General features: G+C 40.5%; 2 protein-coding genes across 6 annotated transcripts; one reads left to right on the top strand and one right to left on the bottom strand.

Annotated features, from left to right (window-relative positions):
- Nucleotides 1-48: 48 nt before the first annotated feature.
- Nucleotides 49-21,598, top strand: UFSP2 (UFM1 specific peptidase 2). 5 transcript variants are annotated; one of them, XR_012007488.1, is made up of 14 exons: nt 49-183; nt 3,435-3,503; nt 6,199-6,382; nt 6,683-6,749; nt 9,042-9,199; nt 9,573-9,765; nt 11,631-11,777; nt 14,590-14,754; nt 14,960-15,084; nt 16,873-16,949; nt 17,834-17,958; nt 19,092-19,147; nt 20,590-20,737; nt 21,435-21,598. XR_012007488.1 is itself a non-coding variant. In XM_072775985.1 (13 exons), the coding sequence occupies exons 1-13, from the start codon at nt 144-146 to the stop codon at nt 20,648-20,650; spliced, it is 1,467 nt and encodes a 488-aa protein (XP_072632086.1). In that variant the 5' UTR covers nt 49-143; the 3' UTR covers nt 20,651-21,598. The 5 variants fall into 5 exon arrangements, 3 of the variants coding, with proteins under 3 accessions (XP_072632086.1, XP_072632088.1, XP_072632087.1); XR_012007489.1 differs by lacking the exon at nt 19,092-19,147; XM_072775985.1 differs by having other exon boundaries at nt 20,590-21,598.
- Nucleotides 21,599-21,668: 70 nt separating this feature from the next.
- Nucleotides 21,669-24,997, bottom strand: ANKRD37 (ankyrin repeat domain 37). Its single transcript, XM_072776000.1, has 5 exons — nt 24,825-24,997; nt 24,467-24,619; nt 23,117-23,208; nt 22,367-22,570; nt 21,669-21,906 (listed from the first exon to the last, which is right to left on the bottom strand). Coding segments are annotated over exons 1-5 (477 nt in total). The 5' UTR covers nt 24,852-24,997; the 3' UTR covers nt 21,669-21,905.
- Nucleotides 24,998-27,536: the final 2,539 nt, after the last annotated feature.

The raw sequence follows: 27,536 nt of genomic DNA, 5'->3' as shown, positions 1-27,536 counted from the left end.
CGCCCCGTTATCCATCCGCCAAGAGGTGTGGCAAGATTCGTCCCTCGACGTTCCGCGGGGCATGTCGGGAGTTGTAGTCCGCCGTCCCAGGCTCCGCCCCTCGTAACGCCACTTCCGGGCCAGCGCGCTGAGCCCTTGGGCTGATGTGGGCGCCCCCATCATCCCCGCGGCGGAGCCACCGTGGTGAGTACCTGTGCTCGCCAGCGACCCCGCGCTCCCCCTCGGACTCTGGTAGCAGCGGTGGGGCCAAGCCCTTGGAAGGAGCTGGCGCTGGCGGGGCCCGCGGTGGTCTGGGCCGGCTTCCTCTCGGTCGGCCCCAAACAGGCTGGACTAAATGTCCCGGCTCAGCGGGGAGGGGGGCGGGGGCGGTGACCCGGGCGGCCCGCGCCTCCTCCTCCTCAAAAGCACTTCGAGAACCAGGGGCTATTTGGATTCCTCAACGGTTTGAAGAAGTGTCGGCCCGGTTCTCCTAATTGCTCAGCCGGGGCCCTCCAAGCCCTATGGCGGAGGTAGTGTCCTTCAGGGATGCTTTTCTTTGCACCCTGCGCTTCCTCCCAAATTCACATCTCCAGCTTTTAAAGCTGTGTTGCGAGCTCTAGGTCTGTTCCCACTAATTGCACCTTCACTTTGGAGGACTCGTGTGTATTTCAAACTCAGCAGGTTCAAAACTGACTCCCTGTTTCCCGCCTCTCCTCCCCCCCCCATCCCACACACCCGCTCTTCCTCCAGTGAGCCCCATTTTTCGTGACTCCACCGTGTTGTGCAGACCGAAACCCTCGAAATCATCCTTGGCTCTTCCTCTTCTAGACTTCTGAACATCTGAGTGATAATCAGCCCCTGTGCATTCTGTTCTCTGTGTGGCCGGCAATGGTCACTGACTCTGCCCCTGCCATCCCCGTCCTTGCTGCATCAGATCCGAGCATCTGCGGGGGGAGGGGAGGGGGTTGTCTGAAGCATCCTTAGCATCCTTTCCAGCAGATCTTCCCCCAATCTGTGCCCCTGAGTAGAACAGGTTCTCCATCACCACCACCACCACCACCGCCCACCCCACCCCACCCCCGCGGTCTTCCCTTTGAAATTAATACTGATACCTACTTACCCTTCACATCTCAGTTTAAATTTTATTTAAACTTGGGCAGCCCGGGTGGCACAGTGGTTTAGCACCTGCCTTCGGCCCAGGGCCTGATCCTGGAGACCCGGGATCGAGTCCCATGTCGGGCGCCCTGCATGGAGCCTGCTTCTTCCTCTGCCTGCCTCTCTCTCTCTCTCTCTGTGTGTGTGTGTGTGTGTCTCTCTCATTAATAAATAAATTAAAAACCTTGGGGAAAAAACATTTAAATTTTATTTCTATCTTTTGTGGGAATCTTCACATTTCTGTGAAATAGTAGATTTTTGCCATTTTACAGAAGAATACAAAGGTGATCAGTTCCGTTGTGCAAAATCATACACAGTTACATTTGCTCCTGCCTGTCTTTTTTAACTTTTGTCGTCGTCCTCAGTATTTTCCATGGTCATTAAAATTTTTTTGCTCCAGACAACCTGGGCGGCTCATTGGATGAGCATCTGCCTTAGGCCCAGGGCCTGATCCCGGGGTCCTGGGATCCAGTCCCTCACCCGCCTCCCCGAGGGAGTCCGCTTCTCCCTCTGCCTGTGTCTCTCATGAATAAATAAATTTTAAAAACTAATTATTTGTATAGTATATACAAATATACCTAATATTTGTATGGTAATATTGTTCTTTATTTAACCAACTTCTTATTGATTAACTATTATTTAGGTGGTTCCTTTTTTTTTTTTTTTTTTTGCTATGATGAACAACAGTGGACAAAATTGAAGTTAATTTTTTACGGAACTTTGATTATTTCCTCAGAACAAACATACAGAAATAGAATTGAGGCAAAGGGTATGACCTTTCAACAGATTAGAATTTCTGGAATAAGTAAAAGCAATCATCCTTTAAAAAATGTGGCAGGAGGCACCTGGGTGGCTCAGTTGGTTAAGCATCCAACCTTGATTTCAGCTCAAGTCATGATCTTAAGGTCGTGAGATCAAGCATGGAGCCTGGTTAGGATTTTCTCCCTCTCCCTCTGCTCTTTCCCTCCCTCTAGTGTCTGTCTGTCTGTCTGTCTCTCTCTCTCTGAAAAAAAAAAAAGAAAAGTGACAAGGGTATTGAAAAGAGAAAAATAGTAATGGTACCTACTTCATGATGTTCTGAGGCAGAGGGAGAAACAGGCTCCACATAGGGAACCTGACATGGGACTCGATCCCAGGTCTCCAGGATCATGCCCTGGACTGAAGGCGGCGCTAAACCACTGAGCCACCCGGGCTGCCCCTGTTCTGAGGATTTTTAATAAATGTCCAATCCCTTATCAAGGTACCTTTTACATTTTATGAGATCAGTAATTGTTACTACTTATTCACTTATTTCAAAATAGGATTCTTACTGTGTAGTGTGGTTCTTCAGCCTGATTGAGACCTTTTTTTAGTATCTGATAAAGTCTTGAAACCTCTTAGATGTTCCCTTCCTCTCTCTTTCTCCCCTCAACAAAATGATTCCTGTCATTTGCCATGTCATCAACTACTTGAAACTCAACATATAAACCCACATTAAGAACTACTAAGAGATTCCATTTTACAAGGGCTTTTTCCCTTTATAAGTTGCAAGCATTTTCCTCTGCCTTTAAGTATTCTTCTAAAGCATATGTGTTTTTCATAGCTGCATAATATTCATAATTGTTTTTACTAATCTCCTGTTGCTGACATTTAGTTTAACATCTTTTCACTTCACAGGTTTCCTCAGACTCCATTTCTAAATACAGAATCACTAAGCCAAGAATGTGAATATAAGACTTCTGAGTCTTATGGCCATAATTGCCCTGTGACCACTTCTACAGTTCATATTCCCACCATTAGTTTCCTCTCATTGTCTTGACCATCAGGGTCATCCTATTAGATTCAATGTTCTTGTCCCATTCTAAAACTAGTTCTTTACCATTGATGTTTTCCTGTCATTCTTAAACACATTGCTAAGGTTGTAACAAAATTTGTTTAGAATCTTTGGTCCTCAGCCTTTTCACATTAGAATCACTGGCATAGGGAAGTTTTGAGATATCTCTATGCCTGGATTCTCCCCAGATCAATTGATCAGAATCCCTAAAGCAGGATATGTAAGAATACTTACACTTGCAGCCCAAGTGTAAGTAATTTTAAGCTCCTCGGGTGATTTCAATGAGGAACAAAGATTGAGAACCCCTGATTTTGAATTCAGGGTGTTTTATTTTTCTGCATAAAACAAAATCAACTCATGAAATAATTTTTAGAATCAGAATTAACTAATGCCTTAACCCAAACTCAGGTAGAGTCTCATTTGTATGAGGATAAATTTATTTTGTTTTACAAAGGAATTTTGATTCTGTTTGTCTCTGTAATTTCAGAGGCTATGGATATACTCTTCAGAATAAGAGGAGGCCTTGATCTAGCTTTTCAGCTAGCTACTGCTAATGGTAGGTCTGACCAGAAAACTCTCCTTTTTTATTATAAAGTTGATGATGAAATATACTGGGAACTTTTTCATTTTGCAAATGAAACTGAGTGAGAGATAGGATAAATAAATGAAAATCATAGTTAGTAAGCTCTAGAAATTGGATTTAAACTTAGGCACTGTGTTCCAGCACCACCACTAGCCTGTGAGGCTCCTCTGTACAAATTAGAAAAAGATGTCCCCTTTCTTAAAAAAAAATTTACTGCCCACTGGCAGAAAATTGTCAGAATATATATAAATATCCACACTGAGCACAATGTAAATGAGGCATGTAGATTTGTACATTGCACACTTGCACCTATACAAAACTCTGAGTCCCCAGATCCTACACTGTTGGAAGTTATGTTGTTTTGGAATGATGTATGAATTCTATGGGAGAAATATCAGCAGAGTTTGTATAAAGCAGACTCTAGGATGTCTTCCTCTTTCTGACTTGGGCTAAGGCCACAAACAGAAGTAAAGAATATCAGAGGAGGAAGATGAGGAACTGTGTTTGAAAGGTGTTTCATTTGAGATGCCAGAGTATATCAAGTGCAGATTCCCAGCAGGCATCGGGTAACTTGAATCTGAAACTTAGGGGAGTGTGGTCAGGCCTAGAAAGAGAGAATATCTCTGAGGGATGATCGTTAACACTGTGATAATAAAATCACTCCTGAAAAGTATGATCAGTGGTGTCAGAAACCACAGAGAAGTTCAGAAGGATAAGGAATGAAAAGTGCCAGTTCCACTAGCTGGTCATCATTTCCTGGCCCCATGGAAATAGGAAGGGAAAGAATGTAGAATGTTCTTTCTGACTCATCCCTTCATGCTAAATAACTTGTTCTCCGTCTTGGTCCATTCTAGTCCCCACTCCTGATGAATGAAAGTATATCTCTGGGACAGAGACCCAGGCATTATTAAGCTTTCTGGGTGTTTGTAATGTGCCATCAAGATGAGAACCAACTTACAAAGACTAAAACTCATTTTCAGGTCTATCTTGTCAGCAAAGTGTAGTTGTTCGGTAATACGTTACTTGTGTGGTTAATGCCTTATATTTCACAACTTCATATAAATTGAAGATATACTTTATTATATATGACCTTATTGCAAAGTATAATTAATCCAGTAGTTAGTAGATACAATAATGTAATTTCAAATGTAAGCAAGGCCTACAATGCTTTCTACCAAGTAATTAATTTATATGAGTTTGTCTTCCGACTTGATTATATTCCTCCTACAATATTAAACTCTTTCAAACACTCAATGAAGGAAATCATTAATGAGAAAATATAGAGAAAGGAGGTGCTTAACTTTAAAGACATCACAATTTTTTTAGATTACTTTACCTCTTGGTTCTTCAAGGATATACAGAAGATAATCCAGGAATTATGTTTGTCTTTTGTAGTGCAGCTAAGAATCTTTAAATTTGGCTTTCTAAAACATACCAAGATGTCTTAAAATCTAACCTGTTATAAGTAATCTTTTCTCTACCACAACCCTGAGGTATTTATTTATCAAGATATCAATGTGATAGTTAAATAAATATTTTAGCCACAAGGTTAAATAGGTTTAAGATTCAAAAATATAAAGCGAAAATAAATATATATGTATTGTCTTTTTTTAATATATCCTCTTGAGCCATGAAAATGTTTTGCATATTCCAAAAATTGCAGTGAATTAAAAGGAAATCCCTGAAAATGAAGTCAAACAAGTGTCAGGTTAATGACACATTACCAAAAAAAAAACTGTGACTTTAGAATACAGTACTTTGGTTGTACAGTCTTAGTGAGATGTAGTCCAAAGAGAAAAACAACACCAAAAAGATTTAAATTTCATTCAACAGTTTTACTGCTCTAAGTTACATGGTATTTTGAAAGTAATTGGTGTCCTCATACATTGCTGGTGTGACTATAAAATGGCATAGCTCCTTTGGAAAACAGTTTGGCAGTTCCTCAAAAGATTAAACATAGAGTTACCCTGTGACCCAGCAATTCTACTCCTAAGTGATCACCTAAAAGACTTGAAAGCAAATATGCACACAGTAACTTGCACACAAATGTTCATAGCATTATTCATGATAACCAGAAAGCAAAGAAACAATGCATGTGTATATCAGCTTATAAATGGATAAACAAAGTGTGTTGTATCCATTCAAAGGAATATCATTCAGCCATAAAAAGAAATGAAGCACTGATTTATGCAACAATATGAATGAATCTTGAAAGTACTATACAGAGTGAAAGGTAGACATGAAAGGACACATACTGTGTAATTACATTTATAGGAAGTGTCCAGAATAGACAAATTTGTAGAGACAGACAGTAGATTAGTGGTTGCTGTGGGTAAGTGTCAGAGGAATGGGGAGTGAGTGCTGATAAGTGTCAGGTTCTTCTGGGTTGATGACTGTTCTGAAATTAGATAATCATGATTGTAAAACCTTATCAATATGCTAAAAGCAACTGAATTGTATACGTTAAAAGGATGAATTTTGTGGTCTGTGAATTTTATCTCAATTTTTTAAAAAGAAAGGCAAAATGGTTTTTTCATATGATTGAATCCAGAGACTAGTTCATTGGTAGTCAATTTTACTATGTTCTACTTTCATGTGTTTGGAACCATTCATGTTGAAAAGTTTAAAATTTTTCATATTAACTTCTATTTATATTTTTATAATTTAGAAATATTTATCAAGAAAGCACTAAAACATGTGCTGAGTGACCTGTCAACCAAGCTTTCTTCAAATGCCCTTGTGTTCAAAATCTGCCACAGTTCAGTGTACGTATGGCCAAACAGTGATATTAACACCATCCCAGGAGAATTGGCTGATAGTTCTCCTTGTAAGAGCATAATGCGCTTTATTCAGTGAGTATGTTTGAAAATTGCTAGAAATGTTTTCAAAATGTCATTTCTTACTGTAAACATCTTTGTCGGGCAGCCCGGGTGGCTCAGCGGTTTAGTACTGCCTTCAGCCCAGGGTGTGATCCTGGAAACCCGGGATCGAGTCCCGTGTTGGGCTTCCTGCATGGAGCCTGCTTCTCCCTCTGCCTGCTTCTCCCTCTGCCTGCTTCTCCCTCTGCCTGTGTCTCTGCCCCTCTCTCTCTCATGAATAAGTAAATAAAATCTTTTTAAAAAAATAAACATCTTTGTGTATTAAACGTTTAGCTTTGAACAGGAGGAAGACACAAAACGAAAATTTATGAGAAAGAAAGACAGAAAGGTACCAGACATGGTAAGCAAGTCACCTGTCTTCTTGGTGTTAAAAATATATAATCCTTTAATTTGGACTGGAGTGATAACTGAGTGATTATTTAATGCAGCTCCCTTATTTTTTACAGATCAGATTATTGAGGTCCAGAAAATGACTAGTCAGAGGTTCTATCTCTGTTGTACTCGTCTAAGATTTTGTTCCATATTAATATGTATCTCAGTACATACCTTTTTGGGGATTCTTTCTTTGCTCCCACAAAAATACACAGCTCGAGAATGTTTACAAATTACTTAAAAATAAATAAAAAGGAATCATCCTGAAACATGACAGTGACACATTATGCTGTGAGAGAGTAAATAATACAGAACTTACTTTTCTTCACATTGTTCTTAGATCTGCTTTTTAACCAGTTATTGAGGACCTGCCAGATGCCACAAACTTGGCAGATCCTGGAGGTAAAAAATGGAGCTACTTCAAAGGAGGAAGTTGTATGAAGTTAATATGACTACAGTGCTTTCTTAGACTGTTATGGGGAAATAGGCTGGACATGATGTTAGAGACGTAGGTGGGGGCCTCTTCAGAGGAAACGGAACTAAGCCAGTAGCTATGGTCATGAAGAGGAGGGAAGGGATACAAGAGATATTTAGGGGATAAATGGATGATACTTGGAAATGAACTGGATAGGGGAATGACCATTTTCTTGCTCTGGTAAAGATGATGGGGAAAGCATGAGGTCAGTTTCCATCATGAGACATCCACATGACCTATTAGATTTACAAATATGAAACGTACGAAAAAACACGTGGGCTGTACATCAAATGATTTCATAATTACCAGTAGTTGGAGCTTGACATTTTGAAGAATACAGGTCAGTTATCTTGTAGGATGTTCCTCAGTTGGGGTTTGTTTTAGGTTTCCTCATCATTAGTTCAGGTAGTACTCTATTGGTAGGAATAAGAAGTAATATCCTGTCCTCTTCACATCATATTAAAGAGGTGTGTGCTGTCAGTCTGCTCCTAGTAGTCATCATGTTAACTCTGATCTCTTAACATGGTGTCTACTGGTTTCCTTCTCTGTGAGGGCACTATTCTTTTCCCTTGTAAGTAGTAAGTATCTCGTGGTAAGATACTTTGAGCTATATATATGTGTGTGTGTATATGTGTGTGTGTGTGTGTATATCTCCTATTCCTCACCAAAGTTTTACCCACCACTTCCAGTATCAACTGATCATTTTTGCCTGAGTCCAACATTAACCTGATGATTACAAAGTGGTGATTTTTCTGTCATTTCCTTCTACATTTATTAGATGACATTACACCATAAAGAAGAGTTGTTGTTCCCTATTTATTATAGGCATGGAAGCATGGGTTTCTATTTTATGCAATGAGTTACTATCTATTACTCTTACTGGTTATTTGGATGCTCACATTTTCCAAGATTTGGCCAATGAAAGCTTCTTCAAGCTGGCTCCAATGTCCTTCTGATGCTATTTTTGAGTACTTCCTACTTTCTTCCACAAGATGTTCTAGGCACATCATGTACTGTCGATGTTCCAGCTCAGAAATCAGCCATTTCTCCCAGGAGCACGCACATGTATACATACATACCATATGTATATTCATACACACACAATACATTCCTATTTATTTATCTAAATTATATTTCCAATTCTACTTCTCCCTCACACAATTCATAACTTTTTGCCAGTGAGAAACATGGCTTCCAGTATTCTCAATGTTTTGCAAAAAGCAAAAAATTTTGTTCTATTTCTATTTGTTCAAAATAGAAAGTATTTTCTGAGTGGTTACTACGTACCACAGCAAAATCAAACCTACTAATGGTGTTCAGTGTATGTTTATGGTTTTCTTTCTTTAGACCATGGGTTTATAATTCTAATGTATTTTCTAAAGTTCCTTTGGTTTGTGGTTATTGTATCTTGTTTTTGATTTTTTTTAAGTCTGTACAAAAGCAGAATAATATATGAATCCTGGTGAACTTATACCAGTTTTAATGTTTATCAACACACACATGCTCTCTCTCTCTCTCTCACAGCGCACACACACACACACACACACACACAAATGTTTAAAAGTATATTTATCAACACATGGTCAATCTGACTTCATCCTCACTTACCCTCTGCCTCTCCTCAGATTATTTTGAAGCAGAGAAGAGTTGTTTTTTTTAAGATTTGTATTTTTAAGCAATTTACTGTAATACAGCTTTCTGTAGCCCTTAAAAAGTCCTTTTACTCGCCTTTTATATTTAATGTTCAATGTGCTAAAAGTTGACTATTACTGTTTGTCTTTATAGCATCAAATAGTAAATATAGATCTTATGCTGGAAATGTCAACCTCTCTGGGAGCTATAACCCCCATCATTGAAAGAGAAAGTGGAGGACATCACTATGTTAGTATGACTTTACCTGTTGACGTAGTTCTATCTGTTGCTCCAGAAGAAACATGGGGAAAGTAAGTGTTTTGTTCTTCTACTGGCACATTTAAATAAGCACTCCTCCCCAGAGTATTCAGAGCCCATTTTTAAAGATCATGTAGGCATATCCAGAATTGTTGTTATTTTTACTATGATTTATTCCTTGTTTGTTATTAAACTGAGTCATCTAGTAATTAAATGTTTATTTGGAGGAAGTAGAGTAGTATACAAACCTATAGGATTTTCCCTTTAGCTACACAGAGGAAATACACAGTTTACTTAACTTTGCATAATTTAATAATCTTGGTCTAATCAAGTTTTTTACTGTATTTGGGTTATCTTAACTCTCCACTCTTATTTATCATGGCCACTATAACTTTTGTTAATGCACTCAAATATTTCCCTTCACAGAGTTCGTAAACTTCTAGTTGATGCAATTCATAACCAACTAAGGGATATGGAAAAGTGCCTTTTGAAACATATGAAAGGAACATCTATTGTGGTTCCTGAACCACTGCACTTTCTATTGCCAGGGGAAAACAATCTTGTAACAATTTCATATCCATCAGGAATTCCAGATGGTCAGCTGCAGGCTTATAGAAAGGTAAAACCAATACATTTAACCTTAGAAAAACTATGACCATCATTCATTTTCTATTAAACATTTCTAATAAATAGAAATTCTTTTGTGATTTAATATGAAAGTAGAATCAGACTGCTATTTTTACATGTTACTTAATTTGTGTTGATATGTAACTTTTTAAAAAGTATATTAATGAAAAAATATGCTAAGCCATATGTAACATTTTGATTTCAGACATTCAGTGTAGTTCATATGTTCTGTGAACTTTTTCCATAATGAAATACCGAAATGAAAAGATGCTTACATGCCTGAAGCTGCTGCTGAGTGTTTATAAATAAATTCCTTTTCCCTTCTGTTACTTTCAGATTTGTGAAAGAAACAAGATTACAGTTAGAGAAGGAAAGTTAGGGATCCCTGGGTGGCGCAGCAGTTTGGTGCCTGCCTTTGGCCCAGGGCGCGATCTTGGAGACCTGGGACCGAGTCCCACATCGGGCTCCCGGTGCATGGAGCCTGCTTCTCCCTCTGCCTATGTCTCTGCCTCTCTCTCTCTCTCTCTCTGTGACTATCATAAATAAATAAATTGAAAAAATATTTTAAAATATTTTTTAAAGAAAGAAGGAAACTTAGAATTTATAGCTAATTCTGTGTCAGACTTATAATAATACTTCATCCCCCACCTCCCAGTATTATTTGGGTTTTATTAGAGACATTTTGAAAGAAGAATGGTCAACATTCAAAGAACTGAGATTTATTAATGAAATGACTGGTATTGGAGTACATATCTTTGATGTATGGTTTTGCCTGGCACCCATCAAATTATACCATGGGAGCATCTTGCTCATCTGTCCCTGGGAGGAGGTGGAGTACTGTATCCCTCAGCATCGTCTGTTAGTGCTGGTGGAATTGACCTACAGAGGCACCAGATGGTCCCATTCCAACTGAGAGAGGACTTAGGAGATATGAAAAAGAAAATGTCAGGCTTTACAAAGGAACGGTCATGTTTTTATATAGTTGGGAAAATTTTACACGTTTTAAACGTGTATGTGCATTTTAATTTTGATGCCATATTTTTGGTTTCCTACCACCAATTTCTCCTAATTTAATCCCCACCACTTGTATTTGTTAAGTACTCTAATCATGACTTTTCAAAATACTGTCATGCAATTCTGTCATTGTTAATTATAATTTACTCATTCACAAGGCTGTTTCAAAACCAGTCTTTAGCCTGAATGTCTTTTAACAGACTGTGTTATAATAAATAATTAATTTGAAATCATGTTATTTTTCACTCGGACAAATTACAGTCAACCCTTGAATAATACAGGTTTGAACTGCAAGAGTCCACTCATTCACAGATTACTTTCAATAAATACAGTACAGCACTGTAAATGTATTTTCCCTTCCTTATAATTTTCTTAATAACATTTTCTTCTGTAGCTTGCTTTATTATAAGAATACAATATATAATATATAATATAAATGACGACAAAATATGTATTAATCATTAACGTGTATGTTATCAGAAGGCTTCCAGTCAACACTAGGCTATTCATCTTTTGAGGAGTCAAAAGCTAAATGTAGATTTTCGACAGTGTGAGGGGTCAGTGCTTCTGTTCCCTGTATTGTTGAAGGCTCACTGCATTTTCATTTTTTCTGTGTTCCCTTCCAGTTTCTACCCATATCCGTGGAAAAACATTTATAACTCTCATTTGGCTTTAGTTTAAATCTCACCCTCTTTGACCTTTGTGAATTATAAGTGTTTGACAACTTTTATACCAATATATAGGTATCTTTTTTTTTATATCTTTAGTTTGAGTTTCTTTACTGATGAGCGAGGAATCTAACATTTAACTTTTTCCTCTTCTATTGATTCTGATTTCATTTAGGAGTTACATGACCTCTTCAATCTGCCTCATGACAGACCGTATTTCAGAAGATCTAATGCCTATCACTTTCCAGATGAACCATACAAAGATGGTTACATTAGAAATCCACATACTTACCTCAATCCACCTAACATAGAGACTGGTATGGTGAGTTTAATAATTATTTATGGAGTCAACTGATCGTCAATGTCAGTGGTATTTTTGTTTGTATCCAGTGGAAGTTTTAAGGATCGATTCAGAATGTATGTCGTCTCTAAAACAAAATTTACCATTCGTTTCTTTTAATAATCATTGCCTAAAATAGCAGTATTCACAATAGTCTAAAAAGATAGGGAATAGATAGTATGTACCACATTTTTCCTACTAAAATCCCATTCCCTAATTTATTTAAAGGCTTATCCCCATTTATTTTCATTCTGATCCTGAGAAATCACACTAATTGAAGAGCATTTTCTCCCCAAAGCATGTTACTGCGCAGCAAGTACCCAGGTGCAAGTGGTGGATCCTCACTTACGGTAGCTCAAATAAGTGGATTGGCGGAGCGTGGGGAGGGGTTCTTTAAGGACATCTCTAGACAGGAAGAAAGGATCTGCTAGGCATTCAAGAACAGGAATACTTGCTCAGCCCAGCCTCTTAGAGCAGAGCAGCCCTGTAACTGGCAGCCTCCTGTCTCAGGTCTCCACTGACTCTTTGGTGACATTTCTACTGCTTTCCAGGGGAATGCTTTGATCCTGACTGGCCTGCTTTTACTCTGTGTTTTCTCAACCTGTTTCCTCATTGTTTCCAACTGTTTCTTACCACCCTCAAAGCTGCTCACTGCCCATATCACTTCAGCTCCATTCCCACCCCATACTGCCTGATTCACTGTACCTCTCAACTTACATTCCCAAGAGGAATTGTCTGTTACGTCATGGCATTTATTCAGTATCTGCTGAGTCTCTATGTGCTTTGTAAGGAAATCTTAAGAATAAAAAATGAATATATGATATCATGTCTACCTAGAGGACTTAAGGGCTCACTTCTAGTCCTGGCCATCAGAGTGCACTGAGGACAGTACCTGTATCCGCAAGAGCTGTGGACAGACCAGCTTCCCACGGAGAGACCCAGGCTGGGCACTTACCATTACATGTGGACAGATGAGTCTCTAGTCAGCACGTCAATGATACTAAATCCTTTCATATATTTTGCTTATGTGGGAGGAAATCCTGGGAGACCTCTTCCTGGTTAAAAATCTTGCTCTGTCACAGTCCTAGAGTCACAGAATACGCAATGCAAAATGTAGAGTCTCTAACAACATAACTCTTGATGGCTTTCTAGTAGATGATTGCATAGATGTCTTCTCTCAGACTGTATTTGGAAGTCCTCTAGATAGGGTAGGTGTATTTATGTAGGTATGTGTATATGTATTTTTACTAATTTCTGACTCTTTTGCCGACTGGCAGAAACAATTTTTATATGATACAGATTCTGAAATTCATTGAGACATGGGCATTTCCTGTGAATGCTATAGAAACCAAAAATGTGGTATTTAAAATGACAAAAATGTATGCTCTCAGTTATGGAGGCCACAAGTCTGAAATCTCTATCAGTAGGCTGAAACTAAGGTGTTAGGGGGGCCACACTCCCTCCAAAGGCTTTGGGGAGAATCCATCCCTTGCCTCTTCCAGCATCTGGTAGCTGCCAGTGCTCCTTGGCTGCATCACTCCCATCAGCCTCTGTGGTCACTTCGCCTCCTCTTCTCCTGTGTCAGATTTCCCTTTCTCCTCCCTCACAAGGATACTTTGTGGTTGCATTTCAGGCCCACCTTGGATAGTCCAGGAAAATTCCCCACATGTTAAGATCTTTAACCACATCTGCAAAGGAATCCCTCCCACCCTTTTTTTTTTTTTTTTTTTTTTTTTTGCCTTTTGATCAGATAAGGTAGACTCCACAGGTTCTAGGGATTAGGACATAGATACCATTTGGGGACCATTTTTCAGCCTACCACAATGTTCTAGTTATAAATTTTCTGTGTGTGCTTGAGAATATATTGTCTAATTGTTGGGTAAGGATTCTATATCTGTCCATGCCTCCTCTTACCTAATTTTTTAAAAAAATAATACCAGTTTGTGGGAAAAAAATTTTAAAAACATATTCTTAACTTTATACTACAATAAAGAAGTTATATGACCTTGGCCTTTATTTAAGGATACTTAAATAGCATTCCTGGGCTGTAATCAATGGCAGATTTACAAAATTGAAGAAATATTCTTCATATATCCCATCATATGGCTCCTTTCATTCTTTTATTCCTTCCTTCTTTCATCATTTATTCAACAAACGTTTATTATCTATTAACCGTTTGCCAGACCCACTGTAGAAGCTTGGGCCCAGAAATAAATAAGATAGTATTTGCTCTTATTTAACTCACATATTAGTGTGGTTAAGCAGAGATTTAAACAGTAGTAAGTGTCAAGTGGTGCTCTGAAAAATAAATAAAGCAGGATAGAATGACAACCAGAGCAGGAGATGGGTGGTGAGGGGGTAAGCGTGCCATTTTTAGGCTGGGTGATCACAGAAGGTTGAGCAGAGACCTGAGTGAAGTAAGGGGCAGAGCTGCAAATTATTTGGGAACAAAGTGTTCCAGGCAGAGGGAACTATAAGGCTTTGACATTAGATTGCCCCTGGTATACCTGAACCTAAAGCAGAGCAAGCAACAGGGAAAGTGGTACAAGATGAAACTGGAGAGGAGGCCAGAGGGCAGGACTTGCCAGGCTTTATAGCCTATGGTAAGGACTTGGAACATTTAATAAAAAAACAAGAAAATATAATGTTCAACTATAGTTTTCTGAAGTCATTTTTGTAAGGAACTAAGGTAACTGTCTAGCTCTGCGAACAGTAAACTTGGCTTGGATGTGTGTATAAAATATGTGTATCTATCCTAAGTTAATATGTTACTATATTTCTTCTTTTTATCTAGATTTATATGGTCCAGGGTATCTATGGCTATCATCACTATATGCAGGATCGGATAGATGACAATGGCTGGGGCTGTGCTTACCGATCTCTGCAGACAATCTGCTCTTGGTTCAAACACCAAGGCTACACAGAGAGATCCATTCCAACACACAGAGAAATTCAGCAGGTACAGAACATGCCACTTAAAGTTATAATCAATTGTACATTTCATTAGCCTTAATATACTATTAATAATTATTATTACCTCATGGTATAGACTTATTTCTGTTTTGAAGCAAAAAAATATACTGGTAATCAGGGAAGAGATCCTAACTGTAGTTTTTAATAGCTGTCTTGTATATGGATCTTTTTGTGTTTTTAAATACACAAAGGCCCTAGTTGATGCCGGGGACAAACCAGCAACATTTGTTGGATCACGACAATGGATTGGATCCATCGAGGTACAGCTGGTACTGAACCAACTGATTGGTGTAACTTCAAAAATATTGTTTGTCAGGTGAGGATACTTTAAGAAATTAGTGAAATCCTTTCAAAACAACTTTGTCATTTTATTAAAATAAGAGGAAAATTACATATTTCTCTCCTTTCTCTTCCTCCATGCTGTTTTTACTTCCTCTCCTCCATGTTGCCTCATTGCTTTATAAATCTCATTTTTAAACCCTAAATTTTTTGGTTATTTTTTTAGAAGACTTTGAGTTGATGAATAAACTTTGTGATATATACTTGCAGGTTGTAGGCTTAATTTTAGCCAGGAAGAAGAAAACTTGGAAATATGTCAATTTTGACTAGAGTTACAGAAAATCGACTTTTTTTTATCCTTAAGTCCTTAAAAAGTCTTGAAAGAAGAAAATCAAATTTGATCTGTGACTGCTTTTTCTTCTTAAGATGTCAATAAGCTAATAATGTGTCAAAGTAATATAGTCATTTTTTCCCAATACAGTTTAACCGTAATTCTAGTATTAAAATATGAACATGTGATCTCAGAGCCCTGGGATTGAGCCCTGCATCAGGCTCTAAACTCAGTGTAGAGTCTGCTTGAGATTTTCTCTCCCTCTCCCTCTCTTCCTCCCCACCCCACCCCCACCCTGTATTCTAAATAAATACATCCTTAAAAAAATAAAAATAAAAAATGAGCAAATAGTAACTAAATAATATGATTTCTATGACAATAGCTAGCTTATTCCTTGTTAGTAACCTTATGTTTTAAATAAGTTTTCTATTATAATAATCTCAATAGATATAGTAACATTATCCTTTTTTGTCCATGTGATTATGTCCAAGAACATATGATTTCACAATTGCAGTTTGGATTTTCTGTGGAAACCAGAACTAACAAATAAATGATAGATTAAGTAGTGAAGCATATGGTGATGAAAGAGTGAACATTTTGGCACATTAAAATTTTGTATGGTACTAAGGATTAGTACCACCCAGCACCTCCAATCTAAAAAATAATCTCCCGTTATCTGGCTATCTTTCTCTCTTCTCAAGAGTACAAATTGTGTAGGACATTGTACTTGAAATGCCAATAATAATATGTTGTACTTGAAAACATATTGCAGTTTCCACTTTGGTGTCACAGATAGTGTCTATTTTAGTCCCAAATCTTCTGTCATGTAGACAGGACAGGGGTGATTGGTCCCAGTCTAAAGAAGAGGAAGTATAGACTGTCTGATGGCAAGAAGACAAGAAGAACCCAGGACTTAAAACTCATTCTTCTGAAATTAAATCCACACATAAGAGCCCCGTGGCCATTGAGGTGACCACTTTCAGTCTTCCGTTAACAAGCAAAGAAGCGGGATCCCTGGGTGGCGCAGCGGTTTGGCGCCTGCCTTTGGCCCAGGGCGCGATCCTGGAGACCCGGGATCGAATCCCATATCAGGCTCCCGATGCATGGAGCCTGCTTCTCCCTCTGCCTGTGTCTCTGTGCCTCTCTCTCTCTGTGACTATCATGAGTAAATAAATAAAAATTAAAAAAAAAAAAAAAAGAAAGCCCTTTGCTTTAAAAAAAAAAAAAAACAAGCAAAGAAGCAAGGTTTTCTAGCTTGCTTTTAGTGGCCTAGCACATTTAGTGGCCTTAAATACTTAGAGAGGTTATGGTGTTTTAAGTTCTTCTCAAGTCAGTTCCCTACTACTTAATGTTAGTTAAATTTATACCGTTTTTTTTTTTTTTCAATAACCAAAAAACAAAACAAAAAAACAGTAGAAAACACTGGCTCCCAAACTCCTTATTTGACATAAGTGTGAGAAATCGTTCATCTGATGGAAAATGATTTCTTTCTAGCCAAGGTTGTGAAATGGCCTCTCAAGGACGGGAGCTGGCTAATCATTTCCAGACTGAAGGAACTCCAGTCATGATCGGTAAGGTGTTTTGGACATCTTGGGCTCTTTGAGTAAAGGGGAGAATATATAAAACTTATTGTTAATATAAATAATGTCATAATATCAGTCATTTTAAAACATTTTAAAATTAGCTTTTATACCATTAATACTGATCTCTGGATATTTATTTTTTAGTTTGCAAGGTGGGAGGAAAGTTATAAAAAAGATTGTAATAAACAGAAGTAAAAGCTAAGAAGTGCTAACTGTTGAAATACTTAGAGTCAAGAGCAGTATAGAAAAGAGGCCACTCAATTGAGCCAGTTAAGTCATGGTGTTGTCTCTAACTTGGCTGGCTATGTGACATCATATAAATTGCTTCACCTCTCTGGGCTTTATAAATCATTGATCTAAACGCTGATGATTTTGTGAAGAATAAGACTTGATCTGTGATGACAGAGGGCAAACACTGGACTATAAAATATGCAGGCAGACAGATTTTAGCAGAATATCAGAAAGACCTGAACAGGGAGGTGGGCTGTCCCACTGGAGGTACTCAGAGCAGAGGCAGCATTGTCCATATGCTGAGAGAGGCATCACAGCAGTGACTGTGATCCTCATAGCCCTTTCTAAATCCAGTTTAGGTAATTCCATGGATATGGCAGTGGAATATAAACCTGCTATGATTACAAATATGATTGAATCTTTTCTGATTTTAAAGATAATTCTTTAAAATATCTTCTCAGAGTATACTTGACATTATCTGTGGTCTTTAGTAATATAAGCTAGTCTATTTTAAGGTGTTAGATCAATTAATTGGCAAAATAATCTTTTTAAATTGAAATTGGAATAGGAAGCTGAGATTCATATATGCCTTTTCATATTTCATATATGCCCTTTCATATTTCATATTTCCCTTGCTATAGGAGGAGGAGTTTTGGCCCACACAATACTAGGAGTGGCATGGAATGAGATTACAGGGCAGATAAAATTTCTGATTTTAGATCCACATTACACAGGCGCTGAAGATCTGCAAGTTATTTTGGAAAAGGTAAGTATCTGTTTAACACAAATTTAGATGCATGGCAAAGAACCTGGAAGAAAAGGAGACCAAAATGGCCATTAACAGAAAGATTATGAAGCAAGGGCTGTGAGCCACACTCGAGGTATTTCCAGGGCTGTGAGTAGTATCCGTCTAGATAGGGAGGACAAACCAAAAAAAAAAAAAAAGAAGATAGGATAAGAGGGAACTAACATGAATTGCAGAGAACAAAATTTAGGTTAGATTTATGAAGACTTTCTTAGTTATTAAACTTAATGGAACAAAGAGTTCATATATTCCTCTGGAGATGTTACAGCTTTGCATAAACAAATGTATTAAAATAGAGTGGATTAAATAACCTTATAATTGTATTATTAGCCAAAAACAAACTAAGCAGTGTGTTAGATATTATGGAGGCTTACCTACTTTTAATTTATTTACATATAGTTTAATCTCATTCTATAAAATATTTGAATTTGAGACAAATTTAAGAGTATTCATTGATACTAATAATATCAGTGAAAGGAGTTATAAATGTAACTTAATTTATAGGCAACTAATTCTACATGTGAAAACTCATATTGGCAAGTATAATAAGACTTAATTAACTTGAATTTTAACTTATATATTCTTTGCCAAATATATTAAAATCACAAAAAATGCATACAACTTTTTCAGCCACAAACCAAGGAATATATCGTACTTTTACCCACTACCCTTCATTTTTCTCATATTGTCACTTAAGTCAATATCATTAATACCAAGAAATAGCTTTCTCTAAACTTTGAAGTTATAATTTAATTAGGTCCTTTTTTAAAAAAAAAAGCACAATTCTTGAGAAATTACGTGGTTTAGCATTGAAATTCATTGGTGAGACACTTTCAGAAGTTGAAAAGAATGTAACTGCATGAGGTTACCAAAGCCCTAAGGATAAGGGGTTTGAGTATGTGAAGAGCTTTGGGGTGTGTATAGCTGAACTCTTTATAGGCCAGTTTAGTATTTTATCAGCGATAAGACTATAAATACTAACAGGATATAAATGTGTCCTGCATTTTTCTTTCAAAACATTTGGACTTTTAAATCTATGAAATGTTTTTGGCTGGTACATGAAAATGAGATCAGTATTTATTCTCTTTATGTAGCAAAGTATCCACCTATTCAGCATGAAGTACCTAATATGTGCCATCCACTGTCCAAGGTAATAGGGGCATTACAAAGGTCTTTAAGAAGCTCTCAGTCTAGTGTAGAAGACAGAAGCAATCTAAAAAAGTATTCCCAAGAAAACATATGGTTCTCTAAGGTGGAGTTCACAACAAGGCTGATGCAGTAGGGGGATCCCTTAGAGACAGTGAAAGGACGTCAGACGTGTTCCCAGAACTAAGCAGTCTTAACATGATTAGAGCTGTCGAAGAGGTTTGGCTGGAGGGAGAGGCAAGAACTAAAATTGTGAGCCAGGCAGAGAAAAAGAGCATTTAGATTTTATCTTAGAGGCAATGGGAAGCCTTAATCATTTTAATTAAAAGTGTGATATAGATAATAAAATTACTGCTTTCTGGCTGGTTTAAGGAACTTTGCAGTACAAGGAAGTGTGTAGGTAGTGTTTTCTGAAGCAGTTGGATAGAATAAGGCATTGTCCTGGATTACTTTCTCTGTGGATTGTACTGTCCTTCTTTGCTAGTTCTATTTCTGAAGAATTTTCAATGTTAGAAAACCCTTTGCCCTGTTAGCACATAATAAGGCACCATGAAGCCAAGGCCTGGCCATCACTAGAACTATTGACTCTCACTTGACTCAAGAATCTAGAGCAGTGTCTTATAGCCTGGGCTGCTATAACATAACACCATAGCCCAGGTGGCTTAGAAACAATAGAAATTTATTCCTCACAGTTCTGGAGGTGGGGAAACCTAAGGCACCAGCAGATTTGGTCTGGTGAGCCCCACTTACTAGTTCACAGACAGCAGTCTTTTTCACTGTGTCTGCACAAAGTGGAAGGGATCAGGGACCTTTCTGGGGCCTCCTTTAATGAAGGCACGCACTAATCCCATCCATGAGGGCTCCACACTCATGACCTAGTCACCTCCTAAGGGCCCCGCTTCCACATACCATCACCTTAGGTATCAGCCATTAGGTTTCAACATGAATTTTGGAAGGACACAAACATTCAGTCTAGCAAGGGCCCCGTAGGGAAAGTTCTGCCTCTGAGCAACCTGTCTACCGTCTTGTGGAACTTTCCCATTTGAAGTTTCCCACTTTCCCATTTCCCAGACTAGTTGCCTCAAGAAAAAGAGCATGGCTCCTCTATCTATTCTCATCAGTTTCTGGTTTGGGCACCCTCTCTACTCACTTCTCCTTAAAATAATTTGAGTCTGGTTACGTGGAAAAGACCTAAAAGATTAAAACAGATAGTATAAGCCTTTATTCATCCGGAAGAAAACAGATTTTAGCACATTAAATTTATTAGAAAAGCTTTTGCTAAGAAAGATAACAACAAAAAAAAAGTACGTATAGAAACAGGTCTCAAAGACGGAAAAAAAACACAAATTTTGTGGTTACGTGGGAACAAGGAAATAGGACTGATGGAGGATTTGATTTTTACTTTCATTTGAACTTTTATAATGTGTATCTTGTTTTTGCAATCAGAAAAACACAAAACCTAAAGAGCAGCTCTACTCAGCCCTCCAATCTCCACACTACAAAATAAAGCTAACACGCTATCTTCTGTAGAAATCATAAACTTCAGCTCTAGATCACTGCAGAGTACACAGCAGCTTCGGAGTTAGGCGAAAGAGTAAGACCACAGCACTTGTCACTCACTGGGTGGTATTTATTTTAAGAGTTCTGTCTGGCCTCCTCACAAGCAAAGCATTTCATTTCAGAATGCTAGAACTCAGACTAGTCATTAGCTGGGTCTTTAAGAAAATTGACGGCCCTAGAGAAAATTTGATGGACTTTTGTATTCACAGTGAGATTTTTGTTTAAAAGTAATTTTCTCTGCTGGGGAAAAGGATGGAAAAGATTGGAAAGTGGAAGGACAGTGAAGGGCAATTCAAGAGGCCAGCAGATTTCTCCCTGCCACATTTCCTCGTAGCTGAGATGCACATCATGATCCCTAGAACAGCCTTTAATGGATCACAAAAGCAGATTGCCCATTCAACTATTACCTGCCATTGGCTACCAGAATCATAAAACTTAGAATCAATAAAAGTGTGGTATCTGGAGTAATGTTACCATAACGAAGCTTTTTCTTTTTTTTATCATTTCTTTGGTTAAATACTATAGAATTGACTTTTTTTTTTTTAACTCTATCTGAAATGGACCCAAGTATGTTACTTTTCTGTGCTTTATAGAGTTCAGATCTTTGAGTTATATAGATAGAGTCTTTTCTGGGATCCAGTTGACGGAACAGGATTGTAAAATGTTACTATTTTGATCATGTAATCCTATAATTTAGTAAAAGGTTTTCCTATCCCTTCTCCCAAATCTAGGGCTGGTGTGGATGGAAAGGCCCAGACTTTTGGAACAAAGATGCTTACTATAATTTATGTCTTCCTCAGCGACCAAATATTTTTTAAAGTATCTCAGACTCAAATACTGTAGTAAAGTTGTATTATAAATTTGTTAATAAAGACAAAGTTTAACTTCAGTTAAATCCTGGGTGTAGTCTTGATGGTTTAAAGTACAAGTTTTTTCAAAGGCTGTAGATACTCCACAAAGAAAAGTTTATTCTTTAGACATTCTTTAATAACTTAAAAGACAAAAAGCACACACAACCAAAATATTACAAGCATGTAAAAACATGTATTCTTAAATGTTATCTTCACTTAGAAGAAAGTTTTCCTCCTTCTTAGAAGGAGTTGGGAGATACACCTGGTGAGCCAAAAGCCATAGCTTAGAGCTGAGCAGTAGATCTGCACGGAGTAAAGGCTTTCTTCAGACCTTTTCAGAACCAACATGAATCTGTGATAAAACATAGTGACATTAAAAACTTTTTTAAAAAGGCTTTCTCCCCATCCTTCCATCATGCAGGATGATTTCCTGTTTCTAGAATCAGCAGTAGTTACTACAACCAGTATTAAAATGTGTTCTTGAAAATAAAAAGATACACTGAAATAAGACTGCCAATATTGGGGCAGCCCTGGTGGCTCAGCGGTTTAGCGCCGCCTTCAGCCCAGGGCCTGATCCTGGAGACTCCGGATCGAGTCCCACGTTGGGCTCCCTGCATGGAGCCTGCTTTTCCCTCTGCCTGTGTCTCTGCCTCTCTCTCTCTCTCTCTCTCTGTTCTCTCATGGATAAATAAATAAGATCTTTAATAAAAAAAAAAAAAAAAAAAAAAAGACTGCCAATATCTAAATGAAAAAAATTAACTGTGCTGAATAAGCAATCCCCGAGGGAGGAAGAAAACAACTGAGTTACGTACCAACATTTCCTTTTTCCAGTTGTATTTTCTGCACTTCCAAAACTTCGTTTCTGTCTAAGCACTGGAACACAGTGATCTCTATCGGATCGGTCACTCGATTTTATTGTCTGCATACATTTAATTGTTGTAAGAAACTTGGCACATTCTAGAAATCCACATGCCCACGCAAGATCTTCAGCTGTTTGCCCATTCTTATTACATAAACTGAATTTAAGACAAAAATTGAGTTACATAAAAATTGACAATTGTTTAGCTTTTTTTTTTTTTTAATAATCTCTCTCTACAAAAGAGCTTTGGACTCATACAAATGTTGGTTTCAGAATACAAGCAGTAAAGGAATCCAAGAAATTCCAATATCCCCTCCTATTGCATGCTCAGTGGCTAGCACAGAGTTCAGCACAGTGAACATTCCATTTCTGAATGGATAAAAGTGTGTTCTGTGCTCAATCTAATAAGTAATACAAAGGAAATCAATATGAACTTTTATAGAAGGGATTATCCCAAACCAAACCTAAGACGTAATACTGTCAAAACAGATAAAAAGAACTCCACCTCCGATTGCTAAGGATCCATTTTTTACTAAAATTTAATAGTATTAGGTATTGTTAACAGCCTAAGTTAACATTTAAATAACTAAACGGTCAATTAGGCAAGCATCATTTTTTTTAAAAGTACATAATTATACTTCAGGAGTCTGATTAGCTTAATCCAAGAAAATGTGAAATTTGAAACCACTGATTTTATACTTACTCAATTTGGGCATCACTGGCTACAAGCAGGCTAAGGCATTCCAGACTTCCAACTTTTGCTGCCTTGTGTAGTGGTGCTTCTCCAAAAACATCCTTAAAGATAAGACAGTACATTCTAGGCTCTCCCCAAAACAATTTCTGTGGAAGGTGGCAGGGGAAGTCTAATGACTGTTTAAGTAAGCCAGTGAGAACTACATTCTACTGAAGTTTTTACTTCAAAAAAATTTTTAATAAAGTCCACTTTGTGTTCTGTCAAATGCAAAATTTCCATAAATAAAAACACATGCAGCCACAGCTCCATACATTAAAATTTAAGTGAATAAAAGTGAAGTAGAGTTTTACAGAGGTAAAACAGTTTACAATTGATTTTTAAAAATTTTTTTTAACAGTTTGCAATTTAGATTCACCCTACTTTACGGGTCGCCTTGGTGGCTCAATGGCTGAGCGTCTGCCTTCGGCTCAGGGCGTGATCCGGGGGTCCTGGGATGGAGTCCCACATCGGGCTCCCCGCAGGGAGCCTGCTTCTCCCTCTGCCTAAGTGTCTGCCTCTGTGTGTGTCTCATGAATAAATAAATAAAATCTTTAAAAAAAATAAAAGTAAATAAATTCACTCTACTTTAAATTCAATATAAGATCGTAAAGTTCTGCAGAAAGCTCTCATGGTTATGAGTGTGCCTCACAACCGTTATTTAAGTAATTACTGTACTGACCCTTTTAACCTAGTCCTGTAGCAACTGCTCCCTTTGAAATAACTGTAGACCTGTGTGCGCTGTGCAGTGCGGCAGCCGGGAGCCGTACGATGCCTAATGAGCACCTGAAATGTGGCCAGACCAATGTGGCCAGACCGAGCTGAAATGGGCTGTAAATGCAACATACATACCAGGCAGGTCTGAGAAGAAAACGGAAGATGGGGGATCCCAGGGTGGCTCAGCGGTTTGGCGCCTGCCTTTGGCCCAGGTCGTGATCCTGGAGCCCTGGATCGGGTCCCACATCAGGCTCCCGGCATGGAGCCTGCCTGTGTCTCTGCCTGCCTCTCTCTTTCTCTCTCTCTCTTTCATGAATGAATAAATAAATTAAAAAAAAAGATATATGCAATGTTTTTTACACTGCTTGCATATTGAAATATTTAGGTAAATCGAGCTAAGTCATAACATTAGCTTCCTGTTCCACCTTCCTAACGTGGCCACGAGAAAATCTCACACCACGGAAGCGTCTCGCTCGAGTATTTCTCTCGGGCAGCTGGGCCACGGGCTGACGGAGGCCGAGGGCAGCAGCCCTGGGGCGCCGGCAGCCGTCCGGGCGGCGGTGCGTGGGGGCGGGGGCTCGCGGCCTCGGTCCGTACCCTAGTTACCTGCTGGTTGAGGTCAGCGCCGCTCTGCAGCTGCCACAGAAGAAAGCAAGCAAGGCCGCCCCCCGCGGCCAAGTGGACAGGCGCCTGCTCGCAGGGGTCCGGCGGCGCGTTGACCGAGGCCCCGGCCTCCAGCAGGTGCTGCACGCCATCCACCTGCGGGGGCAGAACCGCGGCTCCAGCTCCCGCGCCCGCCTCGCCCGCGCCCGCGCCCGCGCCCGCCTCGCCCGCGGCGGCACGAACGCCCCCACGCCCCAGATCTAACCGAGGCCTGACCCGGCCGCGCTCGGCGCCAGTCCCCTCGCTACTGCCCCCGACAGACAGACACACGGGCCGCCCGACAGGGAAGGGGCCGTCTCACCTCCGGGTTGCAGTCCAGCAACTGCATCTTCCGCCTGACGCAGAGGACCGGAGGCCCCGGGCCAGTGCAGAGCGGCGAGGCGGTCGCCGCGGGCCGGGAGGTACGAGTGCGCGGCCGGCCCGGAGCCGGGGAATTTAGATTGCCCGGGCCGCGGGCCGCCCCCGCCCCCGCCCCCGGCCGCCCCCGCCCCCGCCCCCGCCCCCGGCCGCCGCCCGCGCCCCGCCGCGCCCCGCCGCGCGCCCTGCCCAGCCCTGCCCGCCCCGCGGGAGCCGCACGTACGCAAACACCCGCACGTGTCGCCGCCGGGCCGGCGGGGGAGGCCGGCGGGGGAGGCCGGCGCAGGGCCGCCCGCTGATTGGCCGGCCGGGAGGCGCAGCCCCGCCCACCGCGGGGCGGGGCCCGGAGTGACCCCCGCGGGGCGCCCGTGCGCGTGCGCCGCCGAGGCCGCGGGGCGGCGGGGTCGGGCGGCGGCCATGAGGCGCGCGGAGCTGGACACGTCTCACGGCAGCGGGCCCGGCCCTCTGGTCCCCGCGGAGAAGCCGGAGTCGCGGGCGCGCACGTAACCAGGAAGCCAGAGCCCCGCGCCAGCGCCGCCTTGGGAAGCCGCCGAGCGTGCAGCTGGCGCCGGGCCCCCCGCCCTCCGGCTCCCGAGGAAGGGAGAGCTGCTTTGGCGTCACGTTCAAAATCTCCCCCCGCCCCCCACCGCTCGCCTGTCCCCGACGCCCTGGGCTTGGAGGGGGGGAGCTGGGGGACGGGGGGAGGGGAGAGGGGCTAACGTGGTGGGGGGATGGGCTTGACCCCGGGACCGCTCCGCCCCCCCTCCCCCGTGTCCCCGACGCCCTGGGCTTGGAGGGAGCAAAGCGGGGGCTGCCGGGTGGGGCGGCGAGGGGCGGGGAGGTTGGCTAATGTGAACGGAGGTGATGGGTTTGCCCCCCGCGACTGCTCCGACCACCCCCGCCCTCCCCCAAAAAACTAAATGATTTTTCAAATCGGGCCCTTTCGGGGACACCGGGCCCCTGTTGGGAAATCCGGAGAAATGAGCCGACCTAGTACCGCGTCCCCTCCTGGCGACAGGTGGAAGCGCGCCCCTCGGCCGCCTGGGAAGGGACCTGTGGGCCCCAGGAGCCCCCGGGGGGGAGGACCGGGCCGCGGGCGTCTGTGACCGAAGGGGCTGGTCCGGGGGGGGGGCGCGGAGGGCACAGCGCGGGCGGGGCAGTGGCTCCCCGGAGCTCCCGGCTGGTCTGCTCCAGCCAGTGCTTCTGGACCACTTCAGGCCGCCGCGTCCACGGCATCCATCACCCCTGCACTGCCCTTGCCTAAACGCTTTTTTCAGATTAATCCCGCCGAAAAAAAACTAAAAGCTCCAACCTTTATTTAAACGTCGTCAGTGCTTTACTTCTGACTCCTGATACCTTTGAGAGCAGGGCTGATAAAGAGAGGGTGTCTATTATTATGCTTTTAGGGGACAAGCTGGGTGACTGGCCCTTTAGTTCTAATTTTGCTTACAGGATCTTGCTTATGTCGTATTAAGCCATAAAACAAGTTTTTTTTCTTAGTCATCTATTTTTTTATTTTATTTTTTAATGTATATTTTTTGTTGGCATTCGATTTGCAAACATATAACACCCAGTGCTCATCCCGCCAAGTGCCCCCCTCAGTGCCCGTCACCCAGTCACCCCCACCCCCCGCCCACCTCCCCTTCCACTACCCCTTGTTCCTTTCCTAGAGCTAGGAGTCTCTCATGGTTTGTCACCCTCTCTGATTTTTCCCACTCATTTTTTTTTTTTTACTTCAATTTGCCAACATCATATAACACCCAGTGATCATGCCCTCAAGTACAAGGGGTAGTTTTCAACATTCCTATTCGAATGCATATCTGAACATAAGTGTATGTGTGTGTATTTAGGTTCAAACACAGAATCATGCTTGTGTTCAGGGTTTTTTTTTTATGTTGAAACTATTCAAAAAACTTATGGTATCGTGAGAACACATGATCACATGGCCAATTTCCCTTTTATGTATCAGTTAGGTAAGCACTTTTTTAAAAAGCATATAATGAAATTTTCAGGTTTGCACAGATGAAACTGAATTTTAGAATTCATCTTTAGGAATTCTTAAATGATGCAAGATATTATCAGAGAAATTATTAGAATTCTAAGCGTATATTGCAGTTAACATGTGCAATGGGATATTGGTGCAGTGAATCTGCCTCCATATTACAAATTTATTTAAAACAAGATTCTATGCAGCAGGTGTTAAGTCTGGTAATTACTGTTGACTTCTTGTTAAATATGTAAGTTTCACAAGGAAAGGGAATTTTGCGAGTAGTTGTTAAAGCTTTTCTCCTTTTAATCACTTCCTGCTTGTCCATTGCTCAAATGTTTCAGAAAAATTATGTCTCAGCTAAGTATCTGGTTTACTCTTAGTAATGGGCCTAAAAGCTTTCTAAAAACAACAAAACTGGTGGAGCACAAAAATAGAAGTATTACATTTGGGGAAGAAATACTATCTTATGAGCAAGCAGCTGGAGTTATTACTGAACATGTAGCATGTGGGAAATTTTCTAAAGAGGAAAATGATCTAAGATGCATATTCAACGGGCAGTCTTCTAAGCAGTGTTAATTCTATTTATGTTTAATTTGCTGGTAGATGTATCTCCAGAAGGAGGATGCTATTTAGAGTGAATGTTTAAAAAAAAAAAAATGTTGGATG

Source organism: Canis lupus, chromosome 15 (assembly GCF_048164855.1).
Source record: "Canis lupus baileyi chromosome 15, mCanLup2.hap1, whole genome shotgun sequence".
Taxonomy (NCBI): Eukaryota; Metazoa; Chordata; class Mammalia; order Carnivora; family Canidae; genus Canis; species Canis lupus.
The sequence above is the reverse complement of the archived record's forward strand: the minus strand, read 5'-3'. Positions and strand labels throughout refer to the sequence as shown.